We start from the raw sequence: 13,265 nt of genomic DNA on the forward strand, positions 1-13,265 counted from the left end.
AAGTGAATGTTAAAAATTCAGAAGATTCATTAGCATAGGTATGAAGGTGGTCTTTATTAGAATTGGACAACTAATTAATTATGACTAATGAAGTATTTTGGTGCAGCTATAAAACGAAGGAATTAGTAATTTTTATATGTTTCTCGACACCAAATGTTATAGGGTCAGACAGTTACTCCGTGAGACTAATCGAGGTGAGTGTAAGCTGGTCCGAATACCAAAATAAATAAAAATAAAAAGGAAGGAAGAAAAAATTAGCACAAACGAAAAAAGAAGAGAGGAACTCTTGGAACGTGAGAAAAATACAAGTGCAGACCCTTTGAGAGAACTTTAATTCTCATTCACTTGCCTACTACGTGATGGCAAATATTATATTTTATAAGCTAGAGATCTTTCAAGCTTCTAGGTTCTTGAAATCTTGAATATCCTAGGATATTTCTTTGGAAATCTAACCCTATCTAAAGGAATTCAAAACTCCTTAAGCTTAAGGAATATTATTTAAGACTAAAATATTTTTTAATCTTTTAGATATCCATTTACAACTTTTGAGATGTTTGTAAAAAGAATTCATATAGGGTAAATATTTGAGATATGTATTATAAACTTCAAGAAACTAGTCAGCGTTGCATTTTATTTTATAAAGGCATACTTCGACTTTTTTTTTTTTTTTTGACATGTATAAAGCCATACTTCTACTTAATTATCTGCTTGAGTGATGTGTCATATTTTGATTGAATAAATGATAAAAGATTTTGATAAAAAAAATGTGTTACCAACTAATTTGACATATTAAATGAATCTTCCAGGAGAAATAACTAGCTAAGATTTTGATTTTTAAAATCATACTTGCTTTCTCACCATTTATCTGGCATTCATCACATTTCTTAAAAATTAACTTTAAAAAACATAACTAATTTTTTAAAAACTAATTTTTATAGTTTTCAAATTTTGACTTAAAACTTTAAAAATATATAAAAGGGTAGATAACAAAACAAAGTATATAATTTATTTCATTCTTTCATGTGCTTTCTAGAATCGATTATAGATTAAATCTTAACGTTTTAAAAAATCAAATAGGCACAAAATTATAATTTAGCCTAATTGTTTTTCATTGAACACTCATAATACTTCAAATAATTATGAACTTCATGCAGAAGTCCACAAAAGCTATCTTTTAAGAGCATAAAAAAGAAGTGGACCTGTATAAAAATTTTATTCTAAAGACATCCAATCATAAAACTTGAATTTTTACAGAATTTATCCCTAGTAATACTAATGGGTCAAAAACAGAATATTGGAAAATCTCTTCTAGGATTGTTTCTTATTCACTGATAAATTTCTTGTGAGAAACATATTAGATTGCAACTCATGATTGCCATCTCCCTAAGCCACAACCTCTATGTGATGTAGTAAATAACAAAATTTGATGCCAAAGTTCGTTTTTCTTTGTATGCACATTCTGCATTCTGATGCCAAAAAATATAACGATACCTCGACAAACCTGTGGCAAAGGCTTTCGAGGTTGCCACTTCGACCTACGCCACGAGTAAGGTGAGCCAATCTTTACGCGTCACATCGTGTGGTTTCCGCATGTCGTGATCGACCACCTAAAGCAGCAGCAACTAAATTTGAGTAATGGGTGTGAGGTTAATACCGTTCATTCTTCTGATTAGTCATTATGTAGATGGTGCTTCCTCTTTTGGCATCGGTTGATATACCAAGTTGAATACTTCTGGAGGCTTATGCCAACCAACGTCTTGAGGCTTATGAGCATGACATAGGTCACGCCGAAGAGGAGAGGAACCAGAAGAAACCTCCATCGGAGTGGATCGTAAGGAAGAAGGGCAGCGTATACTGGAGTCAGCACTCGTATGACCTACACCGAATGTAACATTACTTTATGCATCCAAACTTTTCAACTTAAACTACCAAAAGTGATCATGATCCGTGAGAAAAGATCCATGAGAGTCTTTTTGCATAAATGTTCCTAAATCTTTGGTTCACACATGAGAAAGAAAAATAATTGCCCACACCGGTAAGTAGGGGCCTCCTATTAACTTTCTAATATGGTACATTCTTAGTGGTTTAAAAATGTAAGTGAGACCCCACTTATCTACTAGATGTAGTAATGGAGTTTAAAAGAAGTACTATATTAGAAATCCTAGCGTGTACACAAGTATTGTGCATGAAAAACTGCAACATTCCATACCGTCTATCTTCTATAAAGAAGTTGATAAAGTGGCAAAAGCAATTTAGCTCTAAAGAATTAACATTCTTATGACGTGGCAAGACACTCCAGGGGACAGAATTTACGGTTCATAGAAGGATATTTCCTACTTCGATTTGTTGAAGGTATAAAACAAGTATCTTACCACACAAGCTGGCGCAACGGGAACAAATGTCAAGTTTTTCTTTGCATCTTCACCTTGCATATTTAGAGCCTAAGGATGGATGTAATAACAATTTAAAAAAAGTTACATTATGTATTTATGACGTAAAGTGATGTATTGACAAATTAAGAAGAAGAGGCATAATTGAGAAAATTACGAACCTGTTTGCAAAGGTCTTCAAGAAACTCTGAATATGCAATAGGCTTTATGTCGTTGAATTTAGCTAAGAATGAGTGCTTTATGATATCAATGAGCATTTCACAAATGAAAACCAAGAGAGCGTTCTGCAGCCACCCGACAAAAATTATTAGAAATATAATTCCTACTCATCAATTTCAATAATAAAATGTTTTCAAGTAAAGCTGTGTCAGAACTTACATAGAGAAAACTCCCAAACCAGGGACCCTCCGCCTCCAAAATATTTTGAGCCAAAACAAACAAGAGAAACGCCAAAATATGGAATCTTTCGATTGAATCTATCGAAATTAATAACATCAATAATTATAAGATCTAAACAATGCTTTAATCACACAGGATGAGATAGAGAACACTAATGACCAAGCAAGATTATTCGATATCTAAACGAACTTTAGGGTATGGAGAGGACAAGAAAACACCAGCACATCACTCCCTATCGCAAAATCTTATTAGATAAGATTCCACGCACACGGATAATATGCATCTAATATAAACTTTAGATAAGAGATTTGGTATCTTCAGCATACAAATGAACTCTAATCAATCAAAGTAATCTTAAAATTTAACAGAATGCCATCAGATAAGATTCGAAAGCAGTAGTAGTAGTAGTACAATAGAATCATAATATTTTACTCCTAAATACAACTTGATTTATTAATACGGGAGTAGCATGGCATTTTTGCCTTCTAAGTTTCCTAACAATAGTATCTGAAAATTGAAAAATAAAAGAATTACAGTAAAAGCATGCATAAGACTCCTAATTGTAATCATGCAATAAAAAAGGCTGACGTACCAAAGTAAACCAGTCTGTGAATATTGTCTTTGCTATAACGCTTAAACACATTGCTTTTAATCTCTGCAAAGTTATTAGACACCAGCAAAGCAAGCAAGGCGTTGTTATGTGCCACTATACAGGTTGATAAGGTGATTGCCTGAGCTAATAAGATAAAAGAATGAACAAGTATGAACAGTCAAGGAGCCAAAGGAGCATCAAAATATCTATAACTATGAGAAAGATTCTAGAACTCAAGGATAAGGATATTTGAGGCAGTAACGGCTAAAACTTGATCAGAAATGAATCTTCCAATCCAGAACCCCATGTTTTCCGGTGGACAGTTTGCAAGTCCGTCTGCTGAATTAAATAAAGTTTGCAATACATCTCCACCAAAACTTTGAAATAGTTTATCAAATATCTGAAACAAGGGAACAAGGATCAAGAATGTTACTATTCTCATTAACCAGAAACAATAAGACCTTCATTTATAAAGTTATCAATATTTTACAGCTACACAATAGTGCAAGAAAATTTCTCAAAGATACAAAATCACAGAAAGTTTGATATGTGATCAAAACTGCAAGGCAATTAAACCATTTTACTCCCAACATTAAACTCGGTCCCATCCTCTTCTATGCATTATCTAGATCTTCAAATTCTTTTACGTGCACTCCAACCACGAAACAACTCAAAGCTGAGATAGCACATTCCAATTATCTGGATCAATACCAAATGCATTGGGCGCTAATTTTTGGGATCAACAATTTGCTTCATTGATGGATCTCACCCTCCCCCCACCCCCGCCTCGTTGCTGGACTCTCTCGACATGAACCCTGATCCCTGCCCTTGCAGCCATGACACACAAGCTTTCTCCCCGCCTCATTTACATAGAAAGAAAACATTTCACAATAGAGATTGATAGGAGAACTAGAGGTAGCAGAGTCAAACTTACAAAAACCACCAAAGATAGAGCTTCTTCCTAACCATCCATTGGTCCTTCCTCACCTGGATCAAGAACAGCTTTCATTCCCTCCTCAGTGTTCCCCTCAACCAGAAATTCTTCAGAGAGATGCGCACATATGACCACACAATCTGGGTGGAAAAGATCCTCAATAGGAAGGGAACCCTTGCAGAAATCCCGAAACTCGACAACAATGGAGGTCCGAATAAGATACTGGTTCCTATAGGTGAGGAAAGAAAGGGATGGGAGGCTTTATATAGTCTTTTAAAGACTTCCCCTATTAATGATGCACCAACCTCAAATCCCCCCACCCCAATTGAATACTACTGAAACTGCTTTAAACAGCACAACTACCTAATGCGATATAAATGTCATTAAGAAAGGGAAACAGGTTGTGATGGAAGACCCCACACCTTGCCTTGCCATCCTCCTCCAAACAAATGAACAAAAAGGTTCATGGAACTTTTGAATACTACCCCAAAGCAGATCCACAGCTTGAACCTTCCATCATTATCATCAGAAAGTATTTTCATGACGATTGGTTCAATGTTACCAGTGCACTCCTGGAACATATCAGCCACTTCTGCACCATAAATCCCTTCTTTATGAACATGAATCTCCTCCGATGTGAAAGCAAGGACCAAAGCCTTATTATTTGCGGCATTAAAGAATGGTACAAAGTCGGAAGATTCCATCTAAAGTTTATGCCTTGGAGCCCTGAAGTGGCAGCCCTTTCCCCTAACATTCCACCTTATGGTGGATGGATCAAGATTAGGAACCTCCGATTGGACAAATGAAATAAGGAGACCTATAAATCGTGAGAGTCCTTCTAAGGATAGTTTAGGAATGGTATTAGTATTATAGTTAGGGTTATTATAGTAATTAGTTAGGGGTGAGTTTGTCATAAATAGTAGTAGGGAGGGAAGAAAGATATCTTGGGAATAGTGTATGGTGAGGAACTTGAAAGAGTTCTTGGGACAGAGATAGCCCTCTCAAAAGACTATTGATATTGTAATTTCTCTTTGATATTGCAATATAGTTATCTTGTTTCGTTTAGTATATTTGGGAACCTAATAGATTCTTGTGGTGGTTATGTTGAAGCAACCAAAACGACCCTTTTTTCAGTTAGATATGCTCGAGGCCACCATCAAAATCAAGGATTACCCATATGGGGGTTCCTCACCATATCTTGGGAATAGTGTATGGTGAGGAACTTGAAAGAGTTCTTGGGAGAGAGATAGCCCTCTCGAAAGACTATTGATATTGTAATTTTCTCTTTGATATTGCAATATAGTTATCTTGTTTCGTTTAGTATATTTGGGAACCTAATAGATTCTTGTGGTGGTTATGTTGAAGCAACCAAAACGACCCTTTTTTCGGTTAGATATGCTCGAGGCCACCATCAAAATCAAGGATTACCCATATGGGGGTTATTCCAGTGGAGATTAGGATACCAACATATTCCTCGCCACAGATCAAAGTGATAATAGACCCCTTCTTCAACACAGAGCAATATTTGAGTTACTCGACCACAATCCATGGCAGAATTCCCTCCGTAAAATTTTTCCGTCCAACATCCTTGAGGTTGGGTTGCTCGAACTGTACCCTCGAGCTGCACACTCTGAAAAGCCTACTTGTCCCCTTGTCGAAAGTATCCTTACCTCTGCCAATCTGTGTACTTCTACTGCCAACGCTGCCAACCCTAGCCCACACCATTTAATGGCTCCATCTTTACCCCTTGACCTAACAATATCACAACTTATACACTGCCCTTAGCCAAGGTTTTAAATGTCGATGTCGATGGAAATGTCGAGGTCTCAAATTCATGGAAATATCGATAGAAGTATCGATAAAATGTCGACGTCGATGGATATTTTGTAAAAGTTAGAAAAATTAAAAAATCGTAAAAAATATTTAAATTAACAAATAAATATTTTCCTATTTATAAATTTGTTAAAAATAATTCATATTAATATTATGTACATATTAGTGATATTTTGTTGATATTTTTTATATTTTGTTGACTTCCTTATACTATGATGGAAATGTCGATTTATCTCTCATGTCGATGTCGAACCCATGGAAATATGGATATGTCGATGGAAATTTCAACGTATTTATGGATATTTAGAACCATGCTCTTAGCACAAACCTTTCTGACAACTTTTCTACACTCTTACCCTCCTTAGCTATCTCTTTCACAAAACCCCAACCCAACTTTAACACCTCTACCCCACCCCCCACAAAGAAAATGATGTCCAACAAGAAGGAAAGCAGGGTAATCATCAGGAATCATCAGGGAATTAAAGGGGCTTTCTTCATCCATCAACTATGACAAGAGAATAGGTGGGTCGACCTCAAACTAGATGATCATCTTGTCTTGGAATGCCAGAGGTTTAGACTCTTGGAAAACAAGAGCACTCATAAAGAATCTCATCCTCAAATAAAACCCCACCATTGTCGTCTTGCAAGAGACGAAACTGATGCATACTGATTGGCTTACCATCAAATCTCTCTGGACCTCTAAAGACATTGGATGGACCACATTGGGATCTAATGGAGCATCAGGGGTATTCTCATTATGTGGAACGACCCATCCTTCCAAGTCTCAGATATAACCAAAGGTGTGTTCTCCCTAACCCTCCTCATCTCTCTCACGGATGGTTCCAGTTTCTGGCTTTCAAGAGTCTATGGTCCATCCCAAACAGAAGACAAACTTTTATTTTGGCGTGAACTGACTAATCTCTCATATCTTTACTCTTACACTTGGCTTATGGGAGGTGACTTTAACTCGATCAGATGGACGAAGGAGAAATCGACTTACGAAAGACAATATGAAACACTTTAATGACTTCATTGAACAAGCTGCACTACAAGAAATTCCTCTATCCATTAGCCTTTAGACTTCCGACTTTAGAGAGTCCCATCCTCACTCTTATCGACAAATTTGTGGCCACGGAGACCTTTACTACGAAATTCTAGAACGCTTTTACCAAAAGACTGAACCGTCCTACTTCTGATCACTTCCCAATCCTTCTCTCCTTCGGCTTGCACAAATGGGCCCCACTCCATTCCAGTTTGAGAACATGTGGTTGCAACATTGTTTATTTCCCCAACTGGTCGAATATTGGTGGGCTAAACCTACTTTGAGAGGCTGGCCAGGACATGGCTTTATACAGAAGTTGAAGGGCTTGAAGGCAGTCATCAAAACATGGAACGAGTCTACTTTCCGCAGCATCAACTTACAAGAAGCCAACTCCAGATGGAGCTTTCTATCCTAGACAATTTGGAGGAATAAGGGGAGTTACTACTTGTCCAAAACACAATTTAAATCCATCAAATCACTGAATCACTGCTTCTTTCAGTAGCTGCCAAAGAGGAAATAATTTGGAGACAACGATGTAAATCCAGATGCTACACGAAGGTGTTCTAAACACTTCATTTTTCCATTGAGTAGTGGTTGCAAAGAGAAGGAGGAGCGCTATTACTAAGGTTTAATCTGAAAATGGTAAGAGCCTTCTCAATGAAAACGAGATTGTAGAAGAATTTCTAACATTTTTTCACAGATTGTATACAGAAAAGGAAGGCAGCAGATTTCTCCCTCACCCTATTGATTGGAACCCAATCTCTCCCCAACAAAGTGCTGATATTGAAAAGCCCTTCTCGAAGGAAGAAATTTGGAGAGCAGTTAATGATCTGGGTGCACACAAAACCCAATCTCTCCCCAAAGAATAATTACAAAACAAATTAGAATTGAAGAGCCCAGGAGAAATATTGAAAAAAATACACATTCCGCAAACCCTCCCAAAAACCATCTTTTCTGAGGAACACTCATCTGTTTATTTCCAGGAGAGTGTTCCAAAATCAATTATTGGAAATAGAATTCTTCCGATGATTCTAAAAATAAGTTACTGTTCACAAGATCGATTTGAAGAAACAGCGGTACAATTGATAATTAGCTAAAAAGTTCTATCAACATCAGGTTTTAAAAGACATTAAACATGCTGGTAGGTGAGTATACATACATCATGTTGTTTTTTCATCAAACAATTATGTCCAAATATCAATAAGAACAAAATGAAAATAGTTCCAAAAAATTAATGACTAATACATTTGAAATCTATTAAAATGGTAAAGCACTGGATTAAAAGAAGGGTTATTCTACACCTGATTCTCAACTAACCTCCAGTACATTGTAAACAACATATAGTTTGATTGTTCCTTGACCACGAATCATGTGATAAATTAAGCTGATATCTGAAAAGGGTTTACAATATATAAAAAAAAATATTAGCTAACATAAAATGTGTAATGTGTATAAATAAGACTTGCTCACAGTTGCGGCACAAATTACTTTTTGAAGAAGAAACAACTTTTCATTGGTAGATAAAAATGAACAAAATGTGCAAAAAAAACCAACTTCCAAAAGGAGGAAAGGAATAAAATCCACAACCAACCAAAGAGAGTGGGGCGAAACAACAGCCCTAACTATATAATCCAAAATCAAGTCAAATTACCAACAAACTGACCAGGAAAACAAAAACAGGAGCGAAAGGAGGAACCCTTCCCAAATAACCAGAACCAAAAAAAAAATCTAGACAGGCCAACCAACAGTTGTGGCACAAATTTTTACTCATCTACGAAAGCACAGACACAATTTTTTGAAGAGATTATGTGAGGCACAACCATGACATGCCAAAATGCAGCTTTTGAAGAGATTTTCTCATTAAAGACTATGAAAAATAAGTTTTAAAAGAAGCAGAAAATATGCATGTAAAACCTTGGAAGGAAAAAAAAACAAAAGTTTCTCAGCAGCAACGTACAAAAAACAGAGGGGGAAACGATCAAAAGCAAATCCTACGTCACTCGGTCATAGCAGAAACAAAGAGGGAAGGATGAAACTGAAAGAGGCTTAACACTGAAATAATGCTTCTGTTTTGAGTGTTGGCAACAAATTTTAGTCATGTTATGAGGGGAATCAAATATTACTTGCTTTTCGATATTTAAACTTGCATCAAATTGAACATTGTGATTATTATCCATGAAGTAAAATTTTATATACACGACTCATAGACCTATGAGAGTAGAGTCCATAAAAAATATCTCCGACCAAGAAATCGTGAGTTCGAATCCCCAACCCACTTGTTGTACTGAATAAAAAAAGACTATAAAAAATATTAAAATCTATTTCTCAAATGTATATTTTAATCAATTGGGACTATGCTCTATGTGTCTTAAATTTTTCCACATTCGCATACCAACCAACTATATCCTAAATTTCCAAAAATGGCATATTTTAAAAATCTATCTATGTTTGAGCTTCCTCAGTACTCAAGCCACTAGTCTAATGCAAAACAATAAACAAGATATAATAAAAGTTCCATGATCTGAAGTCGTATCCCATACCCGTCAATTGTAAGAGAGCAACTCCACATGCCATTATTAAAAAGCAGCCAAAATCAGATAACTCTGCTGATGAAGGTCTTTCAAACTTCCTGTTATGAAAGCGAAAGTGTAAATTTTTACATATCATTAGTTACCTTGAGTTGAAAACATTGACAGGCAACAAGCTAATCAAAAGTATCTTGTTCAAGAAAAGAGATAACAAACAGATGCTCCACAATATTTCATAAGTTTGACTTCAAGTATCTGAATTTAGAATTCCTAGAACATATCAAAACAAGCAATTAAGCACAAAAGATACCTCTTTCACACAAAAAATGAGATCAACATGTACGTTGGTTTTGGAAGTTGAAATCAATAGAGAAAGTGAGATGAAAGAAAAACATTTTTCTTGAATATATGTTTATTTAAGTTCGGATATAAAGATCCATGTAGCATGACTTGTTTAATATCACACTACCAAGTGTAGCCTTTTAGGTACATGGCACTGGCAGCCAAAACATCTGATCATATTAACCATGCAAATGTTTAACAAAGAATAAGATGGGATGTCGTCCAACTATAAAAGAAGAATCTTGCCTTTGAGCAAGGATCAGAATTTGGTCATTCAAAGATCATATAATAAGTTTTATCATAATTATCTACTAATACATAGGACCACTAAAAGGCTAGATTCCTCAACGACTTGACTCTTCACAGGAAAATGCAGTATCTGCAGTTTCATATCAAACTTCACAAAGAAAAGGATATCGAAGCTGATAACTAACCTTGTGTTAAAAAGCCTCCAAAGAATTATCATGATCCTTGTTGGCATAACGGTTAACAATGAAAGAAATGAATCAAGGCAGACAAAGAAGCCGACATCTATGAGCTGCAACAAGTCCAAATTAGGAGTAACTATTGGAAGCAAGACTGTTCTTCCATAAAGCTCTTACCCTCAACCGACTACCCAGCCCCCCAAAAATGGGCGGGGAATGTTTAGTTTTTTTCCGGAAACAAGTATATATCAACAAAAAAAAAAACAAGGATATAACTTTAATCCATGTATCTATCAACAGAATATAAACCAACAAACGTTATAAAACAATGCAAAATACACCTATACAACACTTGAGACCAACATAATTGTCAAATGATTAGTTTGATCTAAATGATTAAAAAGCTAGTCTCAATAGAACCAAAACCATGTTCATGTACTAACAAGTTTGCAGCTCTCTAATTGATAATTATGAAAGGAGAGCCAAGGCTACCAATTCACATCTCCATGGTAAGCGAAAGATAGTATCATAAACTCTTTCTCGTTCTTTCTCATTGCCAAAGGTGGTTGTAATCCGCAATGAGTTTCCATTAAACATTTCCTCCAGGTAGCCTTTAACTGGTGACTTATCTGCAGATAACTTATCTGGAGCAAAAGATCAGTAATATGAAGAAAGCATAACAACAGATGAACTAATATTGATCACATACAGGAATCATATCGGCACACTTCCCAATTTGACTTTACTTGCATCTTCTATAGGCCCCATTTAATTAATGTGAATAAGAATAAGAGAGAATGAGATAAAAATTAATCATACTAAAAAAATTAAGCAATGAAAATAAAATTTTTAATATTGTGTTTATTATTATTTTGGATGAATTGTACTGTCAAAAAACATTCTTTGAATCCTCGCTATACTGACACAATGAAAAACATAGTCATTTTAAACAACATACACGAATTGGAAGAGATACGGTCCCTCTTCCAGGAAGAAGCACCACATTTCCAATTTGCAATAATTTGTACATGAAATTTATTTGGTAAAACTCCAATCTAATGGGTTAATCTAGATTCAAATGTACACCATAATGGGAGTAAACGATCAGAATTATTTTTTACAACAACTTTTTAGTTCTGTAAAAGCATAAAAACAGAAAGCATAGTTAGCGTTCCTCATCACTTGATTGACTTAATTTTAATGCAAACATGAGGTTGTGCTCTACTGCACTGCCATTCTTCTTTGTCGATGGAGATTTGTTCAATAAGGAAGAGATCAAAATTTCTAGTCAAAATTTTCCTACATCAAAAGCAACTAATGATATTCAACCACCTGACCACGTCTACCTCACGGAAGATGCTAAGGGAATTCATAGAGAAAATAATCATAAGTAACAAGGAAAGTTCACTTACAATTAGGATCTTCGGCCATGAGCCGCTTCCAGTCCAAGGATCTCGCAGTATCCAGTCTTGGCACCACATTTCCATTTGGCTCACTTTTTTGCTTCACTGTAGAGTTTTCTTCCACGTAAGTCTCCACGTTCCTCTCATCGCCAAACCTTGACGATGTATCATCTCCAGCCACAGCTCTTTGCCTCAACTCACCGAAACTAAACCGATCATTGCGCAAATTTTGACAATCCAGCTCTGTTGCCTGCCCCAATATAGATACGCTCCCTCTACTCTCCTCCGGAACAGGCAACTCCTCACAAACGACAGTCCCAGCAGAACAGCTCCGGTAATTCAGTTCCAACTCCAATCGATTGGTACAACTACTGTCTCTGTTCACGGAAAGTCGCCCCAAGTCTTCGGGCTTGTCGTAGACGGAATTAGAGATCATGCATTTTTCAGTGATCGGATCCTCCGGAATTGACCAATCCGTAGGTGCCGTCATCGTCGCCGTCGCCGACCCTGCCTTATTCTTCCTCGAGCCACGATGCCGCCTCTTTTTCCGATTGGGCTTCTCAATCGCATGTGGAGATATGGCTTCTACGACGCCAATCGGAATTGGATCAGACTTCGACGCAGACAACAAGGATCTGTCTTCTTCAAAGGAACTGCTTCCGCGAAGCACATCGAAAGACAGCTTTCTACCGCTGGTTCTCAATTCCATGACTGACCAAAAAAAAATCGCATATAAAAGAAGGAAAATACCGAGAATCAAAGAGTGATTCTAATCTTCCTTCCGTGCATCCCTATGAGGAAGGGAAGAGCGATTGTTTTTTGATCTGGGAAATGGGATTATGGAAATGGAAATCTAGCAATTGAAATCCAGAAAGGAGGAGGAGAAAACTTGGATTGGAATTCGAGAATCATCAATGGAGACCTAAAGAGCGACACGTACGATTCATCCAATGGAGAACGATACACAACGTTCCTCCGCCCAATCCAAATTGAGGATGAATATAGAACAAAATAGGGAAATTGAACCAAAAGAATCCGCTCTTCACTATCTACAGTTTGGCAAAATACCTTCCCTAAAACGTCCAATATACATAAATTATTTGAATTTTGAATAATAGTCCTGATTGAAATTTCGCATAGATAATGAAATATATATTAGACCTTCTCAAAATGGAATATATATACATATATTTATTCCATAAATTTCAATTTTATGGGATTTTCTATTTTCAAATCTTGCTTCTTTTTTTTCCATCAAGAAAAACAGAATCCTCATTGCTAACTAATTGTTGTTTGTTATTTTTTTTAATTTTTATCGGAAAATGACAGAGATAGCTACAACGTAACTCACCAAGACTACAGATTTCGTAGTGATCT

The 13,265-nt window shown here is 36.2% G+C and overlaps 1 protein-coding gene across 2 annotated transcripts; it reads right to left on the reverse strand.

Annotated features, from left to right (window-relative positions):
* Positions 1-1,194: 1,194 nt before the first annotated feature.
* Positions 1,195-12,960, reverse strand: POD1 (POLLEN DEFECTIVE IN GUIDANCE-like protein). 2 transcript variants are annotated; one of them, XM_088119703.1, is made up of 11 exons: positions 11,898-12,960; positions 10,978-11,129; positions 10,495-10,655; positions 9,731-9,819; positions 8,508-8,581; positions 3,631-3,781; positions 3,382-3,549; positions 2,769-2,866; positions 2,552-2,674; positions 2,373-2,441; positions 1,195-1,876 (listed from the first exon to the last, which is right to left on the reverse strand). In XM_088119703.1, exons 1-11 carry the CDS (start codon positions 12,595-12,597, stop codon positions 1,670-1,672), a joined length of 1,992 nt encoding a protein of 663 aa, XP_087975829.1. In that variant the 5' UTR covers positions 12,598-12,960; the 3' UTR covers positions 1,195-1,669. The 2 variants fall into 2 exon arrangements, with proteins under 2 accessions (XP_087975829.1, XP_022153682.1); XM_022297990.2 differs by having other exon boundaries at positions 10,495-10,598; positions 11,898-12,959.
* Between the last annotated feature and the right edge of the window lie 305 nt (positions 12,961-13,265).

Source organism: Momordica charantia (genome assembly GCF_013281855.1).
Source record: "Momordica charantia cultivar OHB3-1 chromosome 11 unlocalized genomic scaffold, Mcharantia_2.0 BLBB01000011.1, whole genome shotgun sequence".
Lineage (NCBI taxonomy): Eukaryota > Viridiplantae > Streptophyta > Magnoliopsida > Cucurbitales > Cucurbitaceae > Momordica > Momordica charantia.